The sequence below is a fragment of the Panthera onca genome, chromosome A1 (genome assembly GCF_046562875.1).
Source record: "Panthera onca isolate mPanOnc1 chromosome A1, mPanOnc1 haplotype 2, whole genome shotgun sequence".
NCBI lineage: Eukaryota > Metazoa > Chordata > Mammalia > Carnivora > Felidae > Panthera > Panthera onca.
In genome coordinates, this window is record NC_138339.1 from 116,649,715 (window position 1) to 116,675,366 (window position 25,652).

At 40.4% G+C, this 25,652-nt stretch overlaps 1 protein-coding gene across 3 annotated transcripts in view; it reads right to left on the minus strand.

Annotated features, from left to right (window-relative positions):
• The window catches only part of STK32A (serine/threonine kinase 32A), a 125,742-nt gene that overhangs the window by 18,128 nt on the left and 81,962 nt on the right, over window positions 1–25,652 (minus strand). For all 3 annotated transcript variants that reach the window (XM_078449861.2, XM_078449871.2, XM_078449858.2), the window contains exons 7-10: window positions 17,611–17,700; window positions 8,194–8,291; window positions 3,081–3,197; window positions 251–376 (exon numbers count right to left, since the gene is read on the minus strand). In XM_078449861.2, coding sequence (XP_078305987.2) covers window positions 251–376; window positions 3,081–3,197; window positions 8,194–8,291; window positions 17,611–17,700 — 431 coding nt within the window. The remainder of the gene's footprint in view (window positions 1–250; window positions 377–3,080; window positions 3,198–8,193; window positions 8,292–17,610; window positions 17,701–25,652) is intronic.

Sequence of the window (25,652 nt, forward strand, 5' to 3'; positions counted from 1 at the left end):
GGACTAAAGCTTCCTTCCAGTGGAAGCATGCCACAAAAAATGGTTAGGAGCTGGGACTCCAGACACAGATAGACCTGGGTTAGAACCCCACTTGGCCACTTGCTAGCCACGTGAACTTTGGTGGCCCATTTACCATCTTCTCATCTGTAAGACAGGAGTGGGGCTGTCTTCAGACACCGGTGAGGTTATCTAATGAGACTCTGTGTGTAACTGAATGAGAGTTGTGATCGGTTGGTTAGGATTGACTCACATTAGGAATAAAACCTGGAATAAGCCTCTTCTGCAAAACTGCATCCCAGTTCATGTCATTCATATATGGGAAGTTCTGAACGTCGGACAAGTGAGAGAATCGTTGGTCTGGATTCAGCTCAAGTAGCTGCCAACGGAATACAAATATCAAGATCATCATGAAAGTCAAAGTGGGGCAAAAAAATCATACAAATTCCTTCTAAAAAAGGTTTCAGGTGTAGAACTGAAGGAAACAAGGCAGCGTCCCCCTTCCTCCACCCTATAAACAAATAGTATAGGTAATACATATATAAATAATGCGATAATGCATGAATAGAATAAGCTATAAGTTGGTTTTTGCAGTGTGGTGAGTGAAAATAGACTGTCCTACTGAGTCAATCATACCTTTGATTCCTGACTCCCCTACTTTATTTATTTAAAAAAATTTTTTTACATTTATTTATTTTTGAGAAACAGAGACAAAGCATGAGCAAGGGAGGGGCAGAGAGAGAGGGAGACACAGAATCTGAAGCAGGCTCCAAGCTGTCAGCACAGAGCCCGACGTGGGGCTCGAACCCACAAACCGTGAGATCATGACCTGAGCCCAAGTCAGGAGCTCAACCGACTGAGCCACCCAGGTGTCCCTGACTCCCCTACTTTATTAACTATGGTCAAGTTTGTCCTCTCAATCTTCATTTAGTATATATTGAAGGGGATAATTGTCTATTTCATAAGGTTGTAGCTAGGATTAAATGAGCCATGTACACAAAGTACCTAAGAGAAGGTCTGTTCTTATTAGGTGGTGAATGCTCATGCATTTCTATAAATGAAATTCATTTCCTACTAAAAGTTTTAGCTGTTCATATTGCTAATTCATCATCAAATAATTAATAATTATTAATAATTAGTAGCAATTATTCTTGCTATTAATATTATAGCAACTGTTAATATTAATAATTAATAAAAATATACTGGGTGTGACAAAGATGCAACCAAGGTTACCGTTTACAGTTTGGGGTTTACTAACAGGGATTAAAGATTTTCCCCTCACATAACCACTTAGAGCCAGTATCACATCAGTCCTGTGGCCCAAATGGGAAATGTCAGTTCTCCTTGAGAACATTCCTGGAGACTATAGCTGTGGATCATCAGGGTGTAATTGTGCGGTGAGGAGGGCTCTCTTGGAACTGAGGAAAATCTGATTATGGAAAATGCCCCCACTATTCTTGACATTATCAATATCCCTATTCCAAAACAGGGAAGTTGACCCCAAAGACAAGAAGTACAAGTATGAATCTTCGGCCCTCAAAGCTCTTGTCCTTAACTGGCCATGACTTGTGTAATTTTCCCTCTTTGAAGAAAACCAAGCGCATCCCCTGGGGCTCCTCATTCTTTGTTCCATATAATCATTCAATACATATGACTTAGCTGCTGCTACAATTGCTACTAATCTTTTCCGTGAACATGGAAAATCTGACGGACACTACGGACCTCATTTATTCAAGTACCAGATTTTCCCACCTGTCAGACTCTGTGCTAGATGCCGAGGATAACATGATGAAGAAGCCTGACATGCTGCCTCCTCATGTAGCTTAGAGGACAATAATCATTAACCCAAGAATCACACACATGCAATGCATAGTTTCAAATTAAAAACAATGATATGAAGGAAAGACATTGCTATGTGAGCTTATAACAGAGGAAAGCTGCTTGAGGAAGTGATATTTAAGCTGAAGTCTAAAGCTGTGCTTCTCAAACTGTGTAGAAGGGCCAATTATTTCTGTTTGTTTTAATTTCCAATCCAGTGAGATCCATACATGGTCTTACTGTGCACGGCTAATATGCAGAGTTACACCATGCACAACTTGTGACTTGTGTTACACCCTGTTTGAGATGAGTCCACTGACCATGTACTCAGAGGCATCAGCAGTATCAAACTGATACAACAATCTCTAAAGGCTTCTCTCAATTTCTGGACTTCCTGTGGACCAGTAGGAAGCAATGCATGAGCTTGAGCCAGTCAATGAATCCCAGTGAGTAGCACTGATTTTTATAAAGGAGGGAGCTGGTAGTGCTGGGGATGGGAGCACTGTTCCAGGCAGAGGGAACTAGCAAATGCAAAGGTCTGGTGGTGAGAAATTGACAGATGCTGGTGAGGAGGGGGAGGAAAAGGAGAAGAGAAAAAGAAGGCTGAAGCAGTTTATGTGTAGTCAAAAGGGGAATAAAAGTCCAAAGTAAGGCTTGAGTGGCTTAAAGGCTTTAGAACCTTTATACCATACCAACGATTCTGATCTTTTTTCTGAGAACAGTGAGAAGACAATTAATTTTGCTTTGAACAGATCATTATGTGGTAGGGGGGAGAATAGACTGGAGTGTGCAAAAGTGTACAGGATAAACCAGTTATAAGGCAGGACGTGATGGCAGTAGGACTGGGGGGATAGCAATAGAGATAAAGAGAAGTGACAGATTCAAGAGATATTTACGAAATCAGATTACAGAACTTAGCGATGAATTGGAAACGGGGGAGATGAGATGGATCATTTCTCGTTTCTGGCTTCCATAACTGGATGGATGCAGAGGCCAGTCACCGAGAAAGGGAACATCACACAAAGTCCAGGAGACAGAGGTCAGGGACTTCATCTTAGACATAGTTGAGTTTGAGATGGCTGAGCAAGAGGACACCCGTGTTGCCTTCATGAAACCATGTGTTTGAAAGCTGTTCGGTGCAAAGCCCACTCTAGAAATGTACATTGTCATGACCGCCTCCAGTATTGCAGACTAACTTCTTCCCTCCAACCAGAAAGCATGCTTCTTTTTACCACTTCCTTTTGTCATGCTGTCCTCCTTCTTACCTTCTTAAGTAGTGACACCATTTCCTGTGACCAGGCAGAAGGGTAAGTCACAATAGCCGTTTCAAACATGTGCGCGATTTCCTTGCTGGACGCACCGGAGCGAATATGGTATGGTCTCTTGGGGGAGAGAAGCAGTAAGAGTCTTCATTTTTATAGGGAAAGAAAAAATGTTGCTTTGCAAATGTTTCTGAGCTAAATTTTCAAGGACTAAAATCTCAGTATCATTTTCTAATCCCTTCCAGCTGATTGTTGTTTTCATATGCAAATGTGATCTGTCGCCAGCTCTCTTAAAAAAAAAAAAGACACCAGAAATCTATAGTTTCTTGTGAAATCTCAGAATTTTTAAAAGTAGCTAAGTCCATTGGGCCAAATGAAACATTTCTGTACGCGAAATCCACCTCTGAGATACCAATTTGGGACTGTTTTGTAAGGTAACTTATACAAGTATTTACATAAAACATGGGACAAGTGTTCAGTAAATGGAACTTAAAAAAAATGTCCCTTACATGTTGATTATAAGGAGATCCAGCATTTTACTCTGCATCTCCTTGCACTTTTTTGAATCAATAATAAGTTCAAGATAGAATGTTACCCACAGACCTTCATCCTCCATCCATAATGCTATAAGTTGCTAGTTCCATGGAGAGGGGTAGGGAATTTTATGATAAGGCAAAGTACTTTCACTTCTGAGAGAACCAAGTTCTTCTATAGATTTAACTTGGGGTAAAAGAAATCAAAACAGTGGCTTTGTCATATTTTTCACAGCTGTCCACTAGAGGGCAGTCTTTACCTATATTAATTTCTCTATTTCATAAAATAGATTTGTGGGATTTTATCTTTTATGCGAACTGTGAGCTACTTAGGGCCAGAGATTATCCCATACTCATATGTGTGTGCATTGGACCTAACAGGTGCTCATTACATGTTTGTTGAATGGACAAAATTGCCATATTAGATTAACCAACAATGGGACAGTTAATATGGACATGTATATTTATCAAGTGCCTGGCCCTTTCAAGATACTTAATAAGTGATTGTGGGCCTATGAAACAAATTGGAAGAAATAGAAGTTTATTTTTTTCCTGTTATGAATCAGTATTTAAAGGTAATGTAATGGGGAGGGGGTGCCTAGGTGACTCAGTCAGTTGAGCATCCGACCCTTGATTTCGGCTTAGGTCATGATCCCAGGGTTGTAGGAGCCAGCCCCACATTGGGCTCCGCACAGAGCCATGGAGCCTGCTTAAGGAAGATTCTGTCTCTCTTTCCCCCTGTCTACCCCTCCCCTTGCTCATGTGCTCTTTCTTTCTCTCAAAAAAAAAAAAAAAAAAAAAAAAAAAAAGTAACATAATTATAGATGGCTAACAGACACATGAAAAGATACTCCATAACACTCATGATCAGGGAAACACAAATCAAAACTGCAATGAGATATACCTTCACACCAGTTAAAATGGCCAAAATTAACAACACAGGAAACAACAGGTGTTGGCAAGGATGCAGAGAAAGGGGAACCCTCTTACACTTTTGCTGGGAGTGGAAACTGGGGCAGCCACTCTGGAAAACAGTATGGAGGTTCCCCAAAAAGTTAAAAATAGAACTACCCTATGACTCAGCAATAGCACTATTAGGTATTCACCCAAAAGATACAAAAATACTAATTGGGAGGAATACATGCACCCACATATTTATAGCAGCATTATCAACAATAGCCAAATTATGGAAACAGCCCAAATGTCCACAGACTATGAATGGCTAAAGAAGTAGTATACACACACACACACACACACACAGGAATATTACTCAGCCATCAAAAAGAATAAAATCATGCCATTTGCAAAGATTTGGATGGAGCTAGAGAGTATCATGCTAAGTGAAATAAGTCAGAGAAAGACAAATACCATATGATTTCATTCATGTGGAATTTAAGAAACAAAACAAAGGAAGATAGTGGGTAAAAAAAGAATGGCAGCCCCAGCAACAAACTCTCAACTACCGAGAACAAATTGGTGGTTACTGGAGGACAGGTGGGTGGGGAGATGGGTTAAATATGTGATGGATATTAAGGAGTGCACTGGTGATGAGCACTGGGTGCTGTATACAAGTGGTGATTCACTAAATTCTATACCCGAAGCTAATATTATGCTGTATGTTAACTAACTGGAATTTAAATAAAAACTTGGCAGAAAAAAAAAGGTAATGTAATTCAGTGTTTGAGCTTTGAAGGCAAAAAGGAATTGAGTGCTAAATTAAGGCACTCGATTGGAGTTTCAATTCCTTCCTCTGTAAGATGAAGCTCCTTTATCTGTAAAATAAACCTCCACATGAGATTGTTGGAAAAACTGAATCACATAACATGGGTAAAATTCTCCACAAAGCAGCTAACACATATCACACACAATGCAGGAGAGAGATTTTCATCTCTCTTGAACATGGGGTAACAAGGGTGGATACCAATGTCAATAGTGAACAGCAAGGTGAGTCATGGATAGAGGTGATGTGAAGAAAGGCTTAACTCTGCACATGGTATATCAACGTCAAGTTACTTGGGGAACCACAGACTGCTAGGAGTTGACCTCTAAAAAGGAGACTGGCCAGACTTTATTTCTTTTATCCAAGGTCTAAACATACACAGTTGTATGTATTTTCTTCCCACAAGACTGAATAAAGGACTATAGGTAATTCATTTGTCTTGGTAACAATATAGTGGAAATAACCCATGTAACTCAATCTCAGAAAAGAAATGCTAGGTACCTGGTCACCATACTCAATGCTTATTGGCTGTTTGCTAGCCAAGGGCAATGTGGGTCACTACGTGTGACTCATTCCATGTACACCATTAAGAGCTGGGACACGTTCGGCACACTTCAGCTTCCAGGATTCTATGCATGCGCACATACATCTTTTCTTTTTTTTAATTTTCTTCATTTCTGCTTCTAAACTTACTGTTTCTCAGACAGCTAGAAACATAACATGATTTGATAAATGAATACATTAACTGATGAACGCCACAGGCAACTAACTGGTTTAAGTGGGCTTTTTTCCCATTTACTTTAGAAGGCCATGTGACTGAAGCTAGTATTAAAAAACATCCTCATGGTCTGTCCACTTATTAAAAATAGTCAATCATCATCTTTGCCTAAAAAATAACTTATTTTTCTAGTTCAAAAATTTAAAATACATGTTAATTCATCAGATACCAGAATTGTATATTTATTCATTTTCCAAATATTTATTGAATGCTCATGATGTTCCAGCACCTCTGTTGGGCACTGGGGATTCAATGAAGAATAAGACACATTATTTCTACATTGGTGAAGCCTATAGTCTATTTACAAAACCTGTAAATATTTATATCGACTGAACACCCCTAAATCAATGGAACATATACTATAAAGTAATACAGTATGCAATGACAGGATATATGAAATAATTCTTTGGCAGCATATAAAAGCAAGAATATGAAGAATGCATAAGGTGGCAAAGGTAAAACATTAGATGGGAGAAAATGAGGTGTGATTATAGTCATATTTCAGGAGTACAAAAGCAATAGAGTTAGTTGCAGCTAAGGATGTACAATTAGTGTAAAACTGTGTGTGTACCCATCAGAACCTAACAAGGATAACACAAAGGCAGAAAAGGCAGACCAAGCAGGTTAATAGTTAAGAGACCCACCCATTCACCAAGACTGCAATGAAGTTCAGAAACCACGGAGATGTCAAGCATATCTTTGAGACATGTATCTTTCTGTAAGTGAGAATTTGTAAATGTAGACGAAATCATTGTTTAGCACCCTCCCTCTGTGGCTTAGTTGTGTTGATAGTTGCAATTAAATGTGATTAGCTGCATTTTGAAATATAATTACCTGTAGCCTACATGGCGATTCTTTCTGCGAATGTGGCAAGATTGATATGTAGTGGCTTATTCCCCCATTTATTCAATACACACCTGTTATGTATCTATCTAAAGTTAAATACTGGGAATAATACTAAACTGTATAAGGTACATGTTTCACCTTTCATGAATTTGTAATCTAATAATATAGAAGAGATAAAAACATAAAAAATGATAGGCCTTGAAAAACTCACCAGAGCAATACTTGACAGAGTGGATTTAAATTCAATAATTTAATAGTAACTTTCCTTCAACTTTCCAAAACAAAAGAAAAGAAGAAAGAAAGAAAGAAAGAAAGAAAGAAAGAAAGAAGAGAAAGAAAAGAGAAAAGAAAAAAAAAGAAAAGAAAAGAAAAGAAAAGAAAAGAAAAGTGAATCTGACAGTGTTAATACAGCACACCATAGGGAAGTACCACAGAGGTAATATGATATGGGAGGGAGGGAAAAAATATTCTCTTGGCAAAATTCTCTTTAGGCATTTTCTTAGTTTAAGGAAAGTCTTCTTTAAAAGGAAACTACTCTCGGGGCGCCTGGGTGGCTCAGTCGGTTAAGTGGCCAACTTCGGCTCAGGTCATGATCTCGCGGTCCGTGAGTTCCAGCCCCGCGTCGGGCTCTGTGCTGACAGCTCAGAGCCTGGAGCCTGTTTCAGATTCTGTGTGTCTCCCTCTCTCTGACCCTCCCCCGTTCATGCTCTGTCTCTCTCTGTCTCAAAAATAAATAAACGTTAAAAAAATTAAAAAAAAATAAAAAAATAAAAGGAAACTACTCTCATTTTCCACTGAACTCAGAACCCAGGGGCCTGATGACAGAGAGGAACCAACAAGACAGGGCATGAATTGTGTTGTGTTAATAATTCACACTTGCCTTAGGGAAGCATGTCTATGTTAGAGTCCTGTACTGTCACCACCAAATGATTTTCTTTAAACAAACAAATATATTTACACAAGCTATTTAGTGAGGTGCACTGATTTTCCCTCTCTGGCAGTTTATAATATCCATATTATTTCATTTTATCTGCGTTTAATACTAACTCACATGCTTGGCTCCATACGTGGGAGAGTGAATGTGCAGAAGTCCCAAGCATCACATGGCATAATGCTTTCACCCTGCAAACAAACTGTTTGAGTTTAGCAAAAAAAAAAAAAAAAAAAAAATCCATTCTTCCATTCTAAAAAGGAAACTTGACGGAAGAGGAACCAAAGAAAACTGCGATTCTCCCATACCCGGCCTCTGAGGAGCTCATATGCCGTCACTCCCAGGGACCACCAGTCAACAGCAAAGGCATAGCCCGTTTCTCTTCTGGAGTTGAACATCTCAGGTGCTGAAAACACAGAGAAGTCAGGTCAGTTTTATTCCCTGATCCATTAACGGATCCCTTTTCCCAACATGTTCCTCCTAAGGCACATTACAGGGTAAATAAAGGAATAAACACTGTTTGGATGTTTATCATCCACTGCTAGATTGCTCACAGCAGGCAAAAATGTCTAATTTCCTAGTCTCAGTAGACTAATTCATCAACCCACATACGGGCAAGCACAGACCTTGATGGGCAAACTCTGCTCTCGTTTATATCATATACCTATTAAAAATTGGATCCCATAAGGCCTCAAATGTTCAGATGATGCTAAAATTCAAACGGCCGAGAAGATGGTATTTGTTGTCTTGATTTGGAAGGTTGGTACTAAAGGACCTTTATTTGTATTACTTCTGCAAACGCACTTAGAATTTGGTGCACCATACGTCGGATTACCTCTGCATCTCAGAGTCGTTACAAGACACAAGGACGGCATTTACAGCCTGCTATTACAGGTGATGAGGGAGCGGGAGAGAGGGGGCCGACATTCTGGACGATGTAAGGTTTTTCATTAGGTGTGAAACTCAGACTTAGTAACATGGTTGTTTGAAGGGACTCTTTCAACAACAAAGCAAAGCTACAGTCAATTTTGGCCCCCTTTGGTGACCCTCTAGTTATGCATTCTCCCATCCAAGTACTAACCAGGCCCTACCCTGCTTAGCTTCCGAGATCAGATGAGATCGGGCGCATTCAGGGTGGTATGGCCGTAGACTAGTTAGTTATGTATTCTCTAAGAGCTTTGACACACTGTGGACCTTCTCCATACTCTTCCAGGAACACACCTAACTCGTGAGGGATGAGGCACAAAGCAAGAGTGGCTTGCTCACCGCTACATTTCTAGTGTCATATTGAACCTGGCATGCAGAGTCACTCAACAAAACGTGTTGAAAAAATAATGATCAGTCAAGTAAACAAGCAATGGTGGCAATTATTAGCTCTGGAGCCATGCTGTCTGGGTTCAAAACCTGCCTTTACCACTTGTTCTGACCTTGAACGAGTCAGCTGCCTGAACTTGAGAAATCCTCATCATCAAGGTCAGAATAATAAGCAGGAGATCTTTCTAGAGGTGAGAGATTAAATGAGATGCCAAAATCTCAGTTCAGTGCCTGGCACCTAGAAAGTGCTCCAAACATCAGTGCCCGTTCTGGAGAGGCAAACGTTCATAGGAATGGGGATTTTACTTGTCAAAAGCTATACACAGCTGACCCGAGCCTCTGGTAGTAAGGTGTTGCCTCTGGACAAAGGAAACTGGTGTGACATGGGGCCTGCGCCGGGGCTGACCTACCCAGGTACTCAAGTCCCAAGCCAAATCCTGTGGACAGAATGTTGACGTCACGAGGCCTAGGACTGACCCTAATGGGAAGAGCCTGTGGTAGCAGAACTAGGCAGACCTCATTCCCTCGTAAATTCATCTCCCACGCATGAATGAATCCTTCCTGCAAGTCCTAGGTCTCCATGCAGTTCAGGAGACAATGACCCTGACCCCACAGTCCGGCCCCCCCCACCCGACCCCGCCCCTGGATGGAATGGGCTTTATTTCCCCTTTCCCTTATCAGTACCTCATAGTTGTCATGTCAGATACTCCCCTGGGTGACAAGCCACAGGCATCTCAGAGAAGTAGCAGAGAACTCTGAGGGATAAATAGGCCATTGTGCTAAGAGAATACCTAACATCTGGGTGTTTTCAACTTGGGAGTGTTATGAACAACGCTGCCATGAACATTCCTATACGTGTAAGACTCCTTAAAGTCCACACATCTGTAGGGTACATTCCTGCAGGGGGAGATGCTGGGGATAGGACGCGCATCTTCACATATTTAACCCGGTGGTAGTACCAATTAACACCGTGACCAGCAGTGTATGAGATGGTTTTTGTTTTGTTTTGTTTTGTTTTGTTTTTGCTCAGCGTCCTTACCCACATCTACTAAGTGTGTACTGATCTTTCATTGTGGTTTAAATTGGCAACCTCCTGACTACTAACAAGTCTGAACACATTTTAATGTGTCTATTTGCTATCTGGATTTCCATTATTTGGTTTTCAGGTTTTAGAACACCTAGATATTAGATTCTCGGTCAAGAAATAAAGAAGAAGCAAGGGCCCAAAACCTAATCCATAAATGTAATGCAATAGAAATAATGACTGAAACTTACAAAAGATAGTCTAAATTTCATCTACCAAAAAAATCTGTGAATAATAAAGGTTTTCTGAAAACAAAGACATAGACCTGCATCTCATGTATTCAATATTATTATAAAGCTACAATTAAGATTTGAAAACCACATAATGTAGACACTAGTATATAAGGATATTTAGTTCATGATGAACATACTATAAATCAATATGAAAGGGTCTTATTTGATATGTTGTCTCAAAACAATTATTTAATGTAATGATCTAACAAAAACCAAAGTCAGATCCTTATGACACATCTTTAGTCAGGATTATATGTAACTGGAATAAGGAAAAATATAAGTGAATAAGTGAAAATATATAAATATATATTATATATATAAATATATTTATATATATATAAATATATATAAATATATAATATATATTTATATATATATATATATAAATATATAAATATAAAGTGAATATAAGTGAATAAGTGAAAATATAACAATAATAAAAATATTAGGTAATCATATCCAAAATCTGGAGGTAAGAAGGTCCCACTAAGAATAGCATCAAAGGTAAAAACTATAAAAAAGACCAATGGTATGATGATATTAGAAAATAGTTCTTTATATGAAAAATGTCATAAGAATAATAGTAAATGGAAAATTAGGATATCATATTTATAACACATAGGATACACTGTAATATTATGAACATATAAGGGGCTAGAATTGTTATATAATTAATAAAATATTATTCTATATAATTAATAAGAAATATCAGGATAGGATAAACATATTAACACCCTAATAGAAAATGAGCAAAGAGCATGCACAGACAATTTATAGAATAAGTTAGAGAAGTGTAGTATCAGTATCATAATGAGGGATCATTTTAAATCATCTTTTCAGGAAGATTAAAGATATTCATTGTTCAGCCCTGCTGAAAATGCAGGGAAGTGAATATCCTCAGACACTTACAGAATGAATGAACAGAAATCAGTGTAAATTTTCAGGAGGAAACACATTAACACATAAATAAATATCCAGTGACCAGGAATTCTTTGAGTGGTAATTTATCATAAAGATAAACAAACTACAGGACCTATTTCTGCTAATAGGAGTTTTATTACAAATTTACTTGTATTTTTTAAATTTAAATTTTAGTTAGCATACAGTGCAATATTGGTTTTAGGTTTACATTCAACACCAAGTGCTTATCACAAGTGTCTTCATTAATGCCCATCCACCATCTAGCCCCTCCCTCACCCACCTCCCTCCATTAATCCTCAGTTTGTTCTGTATCTTTAAGAGTCACTTCTGGTTTGTTTCCCTCTCTCTCCTCCTGCCTCCATTCCCGTATGTTCATCTGTTTTGTTTCTTAAATTCCACATATTAGTAAAATAATATGTGTTTGTCTTTTTCTGACTGACTCATTTCACTTAGCATAATACCCTCTAGCTCCATTCACATCATTGCAAATTGCAAGATTTCATTCTTTTTGATGGCTAGTAATATTCCATCGTATATGTATACCACATCTTCTTTATCCATCTATCAGTCGATGGACATCTGGGCTCTCTCAAATAGCTTGGGCTCTCTCCATAGTTTGGCTATTATTGATAATGTTGACAGTGTACCCTTTTGAATCTGTAGTTTTGTATCTTTTGGGTAAACACCTAATAGTGCAATTGCTGAATCATAGGGTAGTTCTATTTTTAACTTTTTTGAGGAACCTCCATAATGTTTTCCAGAGTGGCTGCACCAGTTTGCATTCCCACCAACAGTACAAGAGGGTTCCCCTTTCTTTACATCCTTGCCAACACCTATTGTCTCTTGTGTTGTTAATTTTAGCCATTCTGACAGGTGTGAGGTGGTATCTCATTGTGGTTTTAATTTGTATTTCCTTGATAATGATTGATGTTGAGCATTTTTTCATGTGTCTGTTAGCCATCTGGATGCCTTCTTTGGAAAAGTGTCTATTCATGTCTTCTGCCCATTTCTTAACTGGGTTGTTTGTGTTTTGGGTGTTGAGTTTGAGAAATTCTTTATAGATTTTGGATACTAACCCTTTATCAGATGAATGAAACTGGACTACTTTCTTACACCATACACCAAATCATGAAAATAAATTCAAGTGGATGAAAGACCTACATGTGAGACAGGAAACCACCAAAATCCTAGAGAAGAACACAGACAGCAACCTCTTTGACCTCGGCTGGAGCAACTTACTAGGCATGTTGCTGAAGGCAAGGGAAACAAAAGCAAACATGAACTATTGTGACTTTATCAAGATAAAAAGCTTCTGCACAGTGAAGGAACAAATCAACAAAACTATGGAATGAGAGAAGATATTTACAAATGACATATCTGATAAAGGGTCAGTATTCATATTTCAAAATAAAAAACAACCCAACATTCAATAACGAGGAATTGGTTAAATTTGATGCAGCCCTCTAATTCTGGAGCACATGATCATTAAAAATGATAGTTATATATACACGGGCATGGGAGAATAAGCAGTATCATTCGTGAAGACCAGGTTCTGGAGTTGGAGAGAAACAAGTTGCATTTCTGGCTGAGGCAGGTTTATAGAATGGAGGCAGAGAGGTTGCATAGCATAGTAGAGTTGAGACTCTGAGCCTTACAGTTGTATCCCTAACTCCACCTTGAGAAAGTGCTTAATTTCTCAGCTTGCATGTTTGAAGTGGAAACAACCGGAGTATTGACCTCATGGAAGTTTTAGTTTAAACAATGTAATACACGCACTTGGAACAGTGCTTGGTACATAGGAAGACCTCAGTTAATGTCAGATATTGTATCTTAATCATCCTCACCATCATTATCACCATCAGTGCCATGGCTCAAGATTTGTTAGACGTGCGTTTAACTTCATTAACTTTGTTACTTCCTGTGTGATACATTCTTGTCACTTTCTCTCCTGGCCTGATTTTTTTTTTTTTTAATCTGTGGAATCAGAATAATAGTAAGCCTATTTCACAGGGTTGCTTTGAGAATGTAATGGTACAATAAATGTTAAAACCTTAGCAAAGTGCTTGGGCCATCATAAATGCTCATTTTGTCTATTGCTATCACATTATAAAGTGAACATTTAGGGTACAAAAATTCAGTATGATCCAACTTTTAATAAAGAAAAACGTGTGTGTGTGTGTGTGTGTGTGTGTGTGTGTGTGTGTGTGTGTGTGTATACACACAGATAAAAAGGTCTGGAAGGAAAGCATAAATATCTACAAGTAGATGGATTAATTTAACTGCCTTTTGCTTATCAGCATTTTACACGTTTGCCATAGTGAATTTGCTTTGTTTTTAATTGGAAAGAGAAGAATGTTTTAATTGGGTAAGCTGTAAGTGATCTGGGTTATATTCACACAGAGGTAGGAGTGAGGGTGAGTAAGGAGGGAAGGGAACAAGAAGCTAAAAGATTCTGAAGGGAAGGTGGTTCAGAACTGTCCGACTGTTCATCCTCGCCTTTCCAGAGCCAGGAAACTGCTGTATAGAGTAATATGCCCAGCATCTCTTCTTAGTAGATGTCACATATTCCTATAATCGTCAGTATTTCATAATAGTTTTCTTTCTTTCTCCTTAGAATATTTTTTCTTTCTATAACTGCTAATTAGTACTATAAACGGGTACAATTTACCCCCCTTTGTGCTCCCACAGGAGCACTATAAAATGAGTACTTGTGTCTGTTACATAGATATTACCAAATTATTTGGAACATAGTTTTCAAAAAGAAAAAGCAGACTTCTACCTATGACACCTCTTAGAAGGACTCTTACCCCAAAATCAAAGGAAGGGCAACCTTTGGATAAAGAGTTAAGGGATGACAGATCCTCATTTTTTTTAAATGTTTTATTCTTTTTTTTTTATTGTTTATTTTATTTTTGAGAGAGAGAGAGACAAAGCATGAATGGGGGAGGGCAAAGAGAGAGGGAGACACAGAATCTGAAGCAGGCTTCAGGCTCTGAGCTGTCAGCACAGAACCCGACTCAGGGTTCAAACTCAAGAACCCTGAGATCAGGGATATCTGACTTCAGCTGAAGTTGGACACTTAACCAACTGAGCCACCCAAGCATCCCTAAATGTTTTATTTATTCTTGAGACAGAGAGAGATAGAGCATGAGCAGGGAAGAGGCAGAGCAAGAGAGGGGCACAGAATCCCAAGCAGGCTCCAGGCTTTGAGCGGTCAGCACAGAGCCCGCTGTGGGGCTTGAACTCACAAGGTGTGAGATCATGACCTGAGCTGAAGTGAGATGCTTAACTGACTGAGCCACCCAGGCGCCCCAACAGATTCTCATTTTTAATGATACAGGAAACACTTCTACGAGTCTGGCTTCCCTAAATTGACTTACAACCTTTTAAGGACCACAATTTCTAAAAATAATTTCTCCCTTTATCTCTCTCTCTCAGGGAGAAGCTTGACTTTCTAAAGTCAGACAGAGTTTACTTTAAGTGTAGGCTTTTTTTTTTTTTTAATGATTAGCCATGTGATATTGGGCAAATTACTTAGCTTCTTATTTCCTCATTGTAAAATGGTGATAATTATAGTCTGCCTCATAGAGTCATCAAGAAAAAATAAATGAGTAAATGAATGTTAAACGTTTAGCACATTGTCTGGCCCATAGAAAGCTTTCAATAAATATTAGTAATTGTTAATTATAAGGGTGAAGGTGGAGAGGCGTAGAGAACCTTGAATGCATTCCAATTTCCTAGCTCTGGGTTGTAAAAGGACTTGAAATGCCAAATTTGAGGAGAATTAAATTATACAGATATTGTATTTAAAATCACTGGGGAGAGAAATGAAGGGTAGCCTCCCTTTACTCCTCTCACCATGGAAACCAGGCCTAGAAAACCCAGATGCACATTCTGATTTGGCTCCAAGAAAATAGCCCTTAATATGGAAACCCAGGAAACCTGCAGAATAAATTCATCAGACCAGCAGGCTCAGATATTCCCTTTTATCATCTGAGTACTGTGGGTTTTAAGCAGAAAATAGGCTGAATTATATGTGTCCATTATTTTAGAAGTGACAAAGGAGATTTACTCCCCCCACTGGTAATAGGAGGCCAGGACATTTCTAGTTGTTCAAATATCATCTAAAAGAAGACTCATTTTTTCCCATAGAGGATTTCTTTCTCTTGGAAAGTGAGGTGGCCCTGCATGTGGGGGTTTTCTTTTCCTCTCTCTAGTTACATGAGGAAGAGAATGAGATATTAAAAGAAGTGGCTTTGCTCTTACCCTTGATTTCAAGTTCAGATTTTTTGCTCTTAAATTACTCTGACCATATCTAGTCAGTACAGTTCGTTCTACCTCCTAATTCCACTGGTTTAACCAGTGGCATCATCTGCTCTAAGCATCTCAACTAATTAGGGTAGAAGCATAAATAGTGTTTATCCTTTTATCAGTTGCCAAGAACTATGCAGTGTCTATCTTCCCATTTTTGTTGGGTAGGGGGCTCCCTCAAAGATAGTGCAGTCTGTGGCTTAAAACATTTAAATTCTTTTTACTTATTAAAACATCTACTCCAGATACTTTAAAATGCAGTCCTACGAATTTAAAGACTAATGTCGTATCTGATCCAGAGCCTCCCCATGTCACGCAGCTGGATTCAGCCATCCTGATGTGGAGACAGCCAATCTGTCTCTCATATCCCTTCTCCCTTTTCCCAGAAAGTACCATTTATTTTAGGACATGGAAGAAGGACACTGCAGGCACAGCAATCCTAACACAAATGCTCTGTCCCTGCCCCAGGGTGATCTCTCTTTAGTTGCTCCTAGTAGCCGACCTGGCTCACGATCTGTGACACAGCTTCTCAACTCTGGCTACACGGCAGCATTACCTGAAGAGCTTTTAAATGACCCTACCCTTGGGCGTCACCTCCAAGATTCTGGTATAGTTGAGCACTACTAGAACTGGTGGTGTTTCTAGTAAGCCACGCTGACCGGAACCTCCCTCCCTCCAGTCTACTGGATCCCATCCTGTGGCTAATCCATATCCCTCACCCCAACACACACTCACACACTGCTACCTATCTGTCTCCTGATGTTATGGTCCCCAGGAAGACTGAACTCCAAACTTATCAACCCTCCAGGGATAGCTCAGGCTCCATTAGTACCAGGAGCAGTCAGCAAGTGCAGTGATGAACCAGACATTGACTAAGACTGGAAAACCAGGTCACTATTCTCACAGCTGCACACAGACGTTACAGACAATTCTCTTGAGGTCTGACTCACCTGTCTGGGGAATAGTGGGAAGAAGGGAAAAGTCCCTCTTGCTGAACACTTTTGGGGAAAGGGCCATAGTTCTGTCTTTACATCTCTGGGGGTGGAGGGGAGAGACAGGGCTAATTCAGCCAGATTGGTGTCTACACACAGATGCCATCTCCAACAACAGCACTTACAATGTGCAGTAATTTGTGAGTGTTAACATAATTAAATGTGAGACCTTGTTGACAATTTCGGCACCTAACCTTAGCCTTTTAGTCTCCCTCTGGGTATATTTTGAATCTTCAGGAAAAATCCAGTTCTCCATCTTTCAAAAGGAGAACTCATGGGTTTGTCGTGGTGTTAAAACTAAAAGCAAAATAGCAAGTGGGAGGCACTGTGAACTTTACAGCCCTATGTATGTAATGTAGGGATATGCAAATAACGGGTAGAGTAATACTTATGTCACTTATTACCATCTGATTTGTTACTGCATTTAACTTCTATTTGATTCTATTTGTTGAAACTCTTCTCACTGGAAAGTAAGCTCTATGAGCTGGAGATCTTGTGTGTTTTGCTCACTGCAGAGTCACCTGTACCTGATACCCTGCTAAGCACAGAGGCAATTAGTAGACATTTATTCAATCCACTACTATTCTTTGTTAGGAAGTGGGTAGAAGCTGTCCTAAATAACTCATAAAACGGTCTTTCGAAGTGTAATCACTGGCCCTCCCGAATCAAGATCAGATTGGGTGCTTGCTAAATGGAAAATCCTGAGGCTCATCTCCGACCTGGGAAATCAGAAGCTTCCCTGGTAAAGTCAGAGGGGTACTTGGCATTTCCAGCTGCAAATGCCTATGGATTATTGGACCCGGACTAAATGTCTACCAAATTTAAAACAAAAGCCTTGCTCTTTAACCCCGCCACTCGTGAAGCCCATACCCATGTAAGGCTTGGTGCCCGCCACGGTGGTGAGCCGCGTCTCCCTGGGCAGCATCGCCGCGATGTTGAAGTCTGTGATGTGCACGTGCCCTGGCGAGACAAAAGCACCACACAGAACGTTAAGTCCCATTCAACTCAGTGCCGCAACCACGCTTCTCCCTGAGAGCCTCTGGAAGCTTGGTCTGTCAGTTCTTGCACGCCTGTTGCCATTGGGTACAGGCAGTAGTGGCACAATTATTCTGTCCTCAAGACCAGCAGGGTCTTCAACCAGCAACTCTCTGGCGGCCAGAACACATATGGCAAACTGAGGATCTGATGGTAGTCTGCAGCTCAATCTCTCCACCCTAGGTGTTTAAGAGCTCACACTCTGGTAGTCCCACTTACAACGTTTTGTTGGCAACGTTTTAAGTTGGTATCACCTGAGAGCATCAAGAGGGAGGCAGCCAAAAGCTATTCTAAGTATCGAATTTCCAAGCATTTTCCAAGTGTCTCCTATGGGATTTTTTTTTCCAGAGCTAAATATCGTTACTATAAAGCTGACGCGAACATGGACACATGTATATATGTATGTATGCATGTATGTATGTATGTATGTATTTATTTATTTATTTTTGCCAAGAAAGAGTCCTTTTTCCTCCTCATTTTTCTGAAATATTATTAGCATTTTTGTGTGATAGTTTAGGTTGTCCTCTCCCCGCTCCCAACAAAATGTTTGGGGGTGAAGGCAGGGGCAAAAAAAGCCAAGTTTTATTCATAAAGAGGCTGTATAATGAGCCCTAGGCTGGGAGCCAAGAGACCTGATTTCTGCCCTCAACTCTGCCCTTAATACATGATAGACTTCCCAGTCCCTTCCCTATGCTGAACTCGAGTTTCTTTTTGAAAAACAAAAGAGAAGAGAAGAAAAGAAGAAAAGAAAAGAAAAGAAAAAAGAAGAGTGGACTAATCATCTCTAGAGTCTCTCCCAGCTCTGACACTCATGGCCACAGAGTGGGAGTCTAACACTTCATCGCTGCCATCAGCACACTCTGCAGAGAGTGTTAGGGTCCCTGCATTTCCAGCTGCAAGGAGGAAGAGGGCAGTAGCAGAAGCTCAGGCCGACAAGCCCGTTATGTTAGCTGTTGGCACAAAATTCATATGCTTTTGGAGGACCTTGAAGTGTTGGCATTTCCATTTACATGCTCTGTGGTTGTGATGTGACATGGCTGTAATCGGAGGAGATGTCATCTGCTCCTGTTTCCACGACTCACGGTCCACAATCCCCACTGCCGAACTTCTCGATCTGCTCCCTCATAGCACCCAGCCTCTGCTAAAGACAAATCTCACTGCCTTTCTTGCTGGGGTTTTGTTTTGTGCAAAATGGTGTTTTGTGTCGCTTGTGTGATGACATTTTAATAAAGTAAAAATAGCATGTGTCTAGCTGAAAGTGAACGTATTCTTGCCTGAATAGTACCAACAGATGATTTTTTAAAATTTTTATTATTTTTGAGAGAGAGAATGTGAGTGCGGGAGGGTCAGAGAGAGGGGGACACAGAATCCATGGGAGGCTCCAGGCTGTCAGCACAGAACCTGACATGGGGCTCGAGCTCAAGAACCAGGAGGTCATAACCTGAGCCAAAATCACATGCCACCTAGGCACCCCTACTAACAAACGATTCTGGTAGGTCTTCTATCACTGCCTAAATTGTCTCTGTTTGGTTCTTTCTTTCTTCCCACGGGTCATGTGCACGGGGCTCATTGATCCAAATCAGGTCAGCCTGGAGACATGGTAGTTACCAGCTTGTTCTGTGGAGTCAGAATGCCTGGTTTCAAGTCCACGTTCTACCACTAAATAGCCGTATTACCTTAAAAAGGTGACACCTTCTCTGTAAAGCTGGAATGATAACAGGGATTTTCTCACGAGTGTACTGGGGAAATCAGATAAAATAATACTGGGGCAGACTTAGGCCAGCCAGCATTTGGGAAGAAGAAAGTGTTCAACTGTTGCCGTTTCTCATGATCAGAAACTTCAGTGCCATTTTGGCAAATGCATATGTGGAGACTCTGTTAGCAGTGGGATGGTAGGAAAGCCAGGAATCTGAGTGAAAAACAACCAGAAACTCCACAGGTGATTCAGAGGAGCAGCCAGGCATGTGATCCTCTAGTCTGAGTGGATGTCCTAAGCGAGCTCCAATCCTGAGATTATCCATCTCATGTGCAAAAAAAAAGGTAGAGGCTGTTTTGGAGCCTCGTGGTTCTGAAAGTGTGGTCCTCAGACCAGCATCAACAGCAACACCTGGAAACGTGTTAGAAATGCAAATTCTGGAGCACGACCCGCCCCACCCTGCGCCCACAGCCTACTGAATTAGAAACTGGGGATGGAGCCCAGAGTCTGAACAAGCCTCCCAGGTGATTCTGATACTCAATAAGTTGTGAGAGCACTCTTTTAGAACAGGACCTGGCTTTATAGAAGATCCTGACCCGGTAAGTACGTGTTATATATTTCTTTTGAATTTGGTTGAAGGAATGTTGAATTTTATTTTTCAGTAGTATTTACATTTATTTGATTAATGGTCATTGTTCAAACAGGGCAGCCTAGTGAAATAGTCCCTATTTAATGAAAAAGTTGTTTGTGGTTAATTTCACAGGGCTCAGTGGCGCCTGGGTGGCTCAGTTTGTTGAGCGCCCGACTTCGGCTCAGGTCATGACCTCACAGTCTTTGAGTTCCAGCCCCTCGTCGGGCTCTGTGGTGACAGCTCTGAGCCTGGAGCCTGCTTCAGATTCTGTGTCTCCCTCTCTCTGTGTCCCTCAGAACTCATGTTCTGTCTCTGTCTCAAAAATAAATAAAAACATTAAAAAAATTAATTTCACAGGGCTCAGAAGTAGCAGAGCTGGGATTAGAATCAAGAAGTTTGTCCAGGCCCCCTTTATTGGGTTACAAATCTCCCCAAAACGTCTTGTGCTTTATCACAAGACCAAAGAGCTGGATACACTGAAACAACCACTTCCCGGTTGGCTCAGAGTTTGTTTCCCTGCCAGGGTGCACAAAGAAGGGTGGGGAGAAATTGTCTGAGGGCCAGGATCTCCTGGAACGTGGAGCCTGGTGGTCTTAGCCAAACAACGCAAGCAGAACTCCACAGAGCCCATGGACACTGGCCTGAAGCCACATGGTCAGGCCCAGGATGCTGCCATACCTGGTGGTCTCTCTGCCGGGTTCCGACTGTGCTGTGAAAATGCATCTAAGTGCTGACTCACAGGGGAAGACTCAGGTGCCCACTGGTTGAGGGACGTGGGAATTGCCTTGGGAATGAGGGACCATAAGCCCAGGACCTTACTCAGAGTTTCTCAACCTCTTGGACCTGGTAATTCTTTGCTGTGAGGACTGTCCTATGCATTGCAGGAAGTTCACTATGGATGCCAACAGCACTTCCCACTCCTGGCTGGAATCCTGACAATCAAAACGTCTCCAGACACTGCCACGTGTCCTCTATGGAGACGGGAAGTAGAGCTAAACCATCCCCAGTTACAACCGCTACTTTAGGGTGAAGTTTTTCAGGTACAGGACTCAGAAGGTCCTGATTGGGTGCCCCTAGAAAAGCAGTTTTGCCTGGTCTTTTCACCTCTGTACCTTGAGACAGAGGATCGCATTACAAATCTAAAATGATAGTAATGAGTCATTTGCTCCAGCTGTCATTTTTGTCTTGACTTACACGTTTTTCTCACTGTGCCTGTGTTCCGCCCAGGGATCTGTCTCAACACAGGTCTCCAGGACACCATAACTGGTCAGCTGGTGTTCCCCAACTTTCAAACATGTCTGCCACCCGAAGATACTGAAAGTATGTGTGTCACATCATCCTGGGGTTCTTGTTAAAAATGCATATCCTTAGGCACTACCAGAGACTTAACGAATTTGATTATTTGAGACCTACTGAATTTGAATATAGGGCGCTATGATTCTCTCTCCCCATATATATAGATTGATATAGATATTTATAAAAATACATAATGTATATTATATAATGAGCATATAATGTATATTAGAATATGTATATTATATATAATATAATATATATGTATATATATACATATATGTATATACATATATACATATATATGTTATATATATACACATATATATGTTATAATACATTGTATTATATGTTTATGAATATATAAATATACTATGTAAATTTATACATTACATATAATTATAATGCATTAAATACAAATATAACAAACATCTTTTTCTTAAAAAGATGCTACCCACTTGGTATTTAGGCCCATTTTGGGACTCCGCAAGGACGAAGCTGTTCAAGCAGTAGGCTGAGTTCTTTATACCCCCCGAGTGAGTTTTGGCTTTTCTCTGTTCCCTGGGACTAGGGAGGATATTAAGGAAACTAAATTATAGATGATGCCATAATTGTCGTTTTCTCAGCTATGCCAGGCAGACATTATCGCTCCTCTGGATGTAGCATTTATTTCCTGAATAATTTAAGACAAACACAAAAATTTAGACACCATGGAATTGATAGAACTGGATGGGGTACTTCAGTTGGTAGGATATGAAAATATGTATCAGGACAATTGATGATGAGCCATCCAAGATCTAATGCCAAGCTTGTGCTCTGAGACAGCGAATGAGACATGTGTGTGTGGGGGGGGGTGGGGGGGGGACAGTAACAGGTATGTTCTAAATTAAAAACATTTTTTTCACGCAAATTCTGAATGTTCACTGACGTGGTGGAAAGATTATCCATTTTACAAAAGGATTTAGTTCCTTTAAATCGGTCTTTTCTGATGAATATGAACCAGTATGGATCAGGAAGAATAGAACGGAGTTTCTGCCTGTCACTGACGGGTGCTGAATTAAAACGTAAGCAGTGTGATGTGACACACAGCTCGCTTGGAGGAACAGGCGTCGAAGGAATGTCGGAGACAGATGGTCAGCAGCCACGGCTGCTAAAATCCCAGTGCAAAAGGTGCATGTGATGGCCCATCAGGGGTGCCATTCTGTAACTGTGGATGGAGAGGACAAATTGAGGGCTTCAGATATGAGACGTGGAAAATCACACCAGAAGACACTCAAAAAGGCAGGCATCGATTTGTGGGTCAGCTGATTCTCACAAGAGCAGCTCTACAAAATGAGCTGGGGGGTGGGAGTTACCAGGAATGTGTTCATTTAAGAGTGGTTAATTACGGTCCCCGGGCAATGCCTGAAAGCCTTAGGTTTTCAGAATCTGAGTAAACAGCGAATAACCTTAAAAAATTATTTTCTTCAGAAAGGGATCCCCAGGGCAGTGTTTTGGAAATAGCTCTCTTGTTTGCTTCTATCCCATTCACATATCCACTCCCTTCCAAAATACTGTTTCTCTTACTAACTGTGGTTATTCTCCAGGTGAGTTCAGGATGAGAAATTAAGACAAAAAGTCCTCTTAAGTCATTGTTGAAACCCCAAAACTTATGAATGGGAGGTCAGTACACTAGGTACTAGGTGTAGATTTGGATGGTCCCTCAGGCCCACTGAGATGGCCACTCCTACTCCCCTAAGCAACAGAGCCCCAGCCTTACCAACAGTAAAATGCCCTGATAAATGGTCTTAGCCTCCTGTGCACAGAAGGAAAAAGCATAATAGACCACTGAAAGTGTTGCCTGAGAATTAGGGCTGAACAAAACTGTTTAAACACAAGACATAACAAGGAGACGCACAGAAGATTTGGCATATCTCTTCTGAAATCAAAAGAATTCTTTAGTAAAGACAGGTAAATGCCCAGCTTCACTGACCATCTAATACAGACACAGTCACATAAAACAAGATGCTAAGGCCTAAGTTTCCTTCTTTAGGGGAGAAAGCCACTATTACCTCATGGAATTATATTAATATTTAACATCTGAGTGATTTTCTTCTGGCAGGCACAGCAATCGAGCAGATTATAAATAGTATGCTCGTTTGTTTTTACAGCGGCTCTAAGAATTAATTACTCTTTTGGTTCCTCAAAGAACTAAGATTCAGAGAAAGTTTAGACAGTCTTTTGAAATTCTCAGAGCTAGTCAGGGGGTGAACTAGGTTTTGAACTTAGGCAATTTGGCTCTGGAATCCACACTCTTAACTATAATATTATACAATTATACTTTCACAAAGGTAGTTTCTTTTTTTAAATTTAATTTTCTTTATTTTAGAGGCGGGGGGGGGGGTGGACAGAGGAAGAGAGAGAATCCCAAGCAGGCTTCATGCTCAGCATGGAGCCCGACACAAGGCTTGATCTCATGACCATGAGATCACAACCTGAGCCAAAATCCAGAGGTGGACGCTTAACTGACTAAACCACTCAGGCGCCCCACAAGAGTAGTTTCTAAGGGCAGGTAAACTTGAAGATTAATTTATTTCTAGACCTTTCTCATAATCCACAATCACCAAGTTGACAAGAAAATGAGGAGGAGAAAGAAGTCAAAGGAGAGAGAATAGGATGGCTTGATGTTAGAAATAAGATGAAGCCATGTTTGAGGCCCAAGATGAAAACATTGTTCTCTGAATGGAAGGTAAATTTTGAAAAGGCTTATAGGTCAACAGGACCTATATATCTCCCTTCAGAACCTCAACAAATGGTAGAGCAATCTGTTGTACATAAAGGCAATCGGATAAGGGAGCAAGTGGGGACAGAACCCCAAATTGTGTTCTGCTTGACCAGCCATGCGCCTTCATAAGGCTGTGGTGGGCAGAGAACCTTTTTCTAAATTGTGCAACAGTGGCCTCATTGGGCGAGGGAAGGCCCCTCTCAAAATTGTGAAGCTCCACAGAGTTTATCTGCACCAGGGTGAGAGAGGCTCCTGGCTTCTTACTTGAGGCAGGGACAGCTGGTATTCTCAGGAAAGTCACCTTCATGCTAAGTCTCACTATTGCTCACATTTCTGAGATTCTGAGCATCTGCTCCCAAATGTCAGAAGTAGTAAAGGGAAGGAAGAAATTAGGCCCTGGAAGGAAGTGGAAAGAATCTTTTTAGACAGTCCATAAATAAATAATGACCCTGAGCTTTGAAATTAGAGGTCAAACACAAAAGTGTTTCTTAGCCCTCGAGCACAGGTAGGAGCTGGCCACTCAGGTGTAAAATGCACCCAGGTAAATAAGTAATGAGCAATGGATGGTACTTGGGAGTTTCGGTCCCACCGTAAATCCCTTTTGTAAAAGTCAAATGAATAAGGAGCTGTGCACGTTTAGGACTCCCACATCCAACAGCTTCCTAAACACACAAGAAAGAGCTTACTGCCACTGGACCATTTATATCATGCAGGCTGTGGGTCCTACAGGTCTGCCTTCATGAACCAATATATCCAAACATACATTAAAATAAACATTGGGAAGAGATGACACACGTTAATCATTGCTGGCGAAAGCTTGCTCTCAAGATACCTTTAATCAGTGTTGCTTGGGCTTTAGGCATCCACTGGTCACCTTCACGGTCGTTGCCATATCCCTGTAGCATTTTCACATCTGGGTGTGCCCCACACTGCTGTCTACTTTTTCTTTAAACTGGCTTTTTTTAACTTTTTAATTTTTAAAATTTAAAACATCTTATTTAAATCCAAGCTAATATATTTCATTCTTTTTGATTGCATAATCATATTCCATGGTGTGTATATGTGTGTATATGTATATATATACATATACACACATATACACACCACATTTTCTTTATCCATTTGTAAACTGATTGGTTTTCCTTGTAACTGAAAAATCTTTGAACAGAAAACTTGAGATCTCTTCTGCTAATGTGAAACCAAGTCTCCCTCATAAGAAGAAAAGCATAAAAGTAGATGCAAGAACAAAATGGTGTCATAATAATTCGGTAGATACTCTTGCTTGCCAAGGGCTCTAACCTTGAGGCCTTTTCTGTGTTTATAAAAACAGAGAGATGATTTTCATAAAGATATTAAGGCAAATTAGCACTAAAAAAAAACCTGTGATGGTTTTCTTGAAATCAATAGGAGAGGAAGAAAAGTGAAAAGACAGGGACATTTTTCATTATATAATGTTCTTTAAGGGTATACTGGTGTCCTGTGCCACTGCTGTA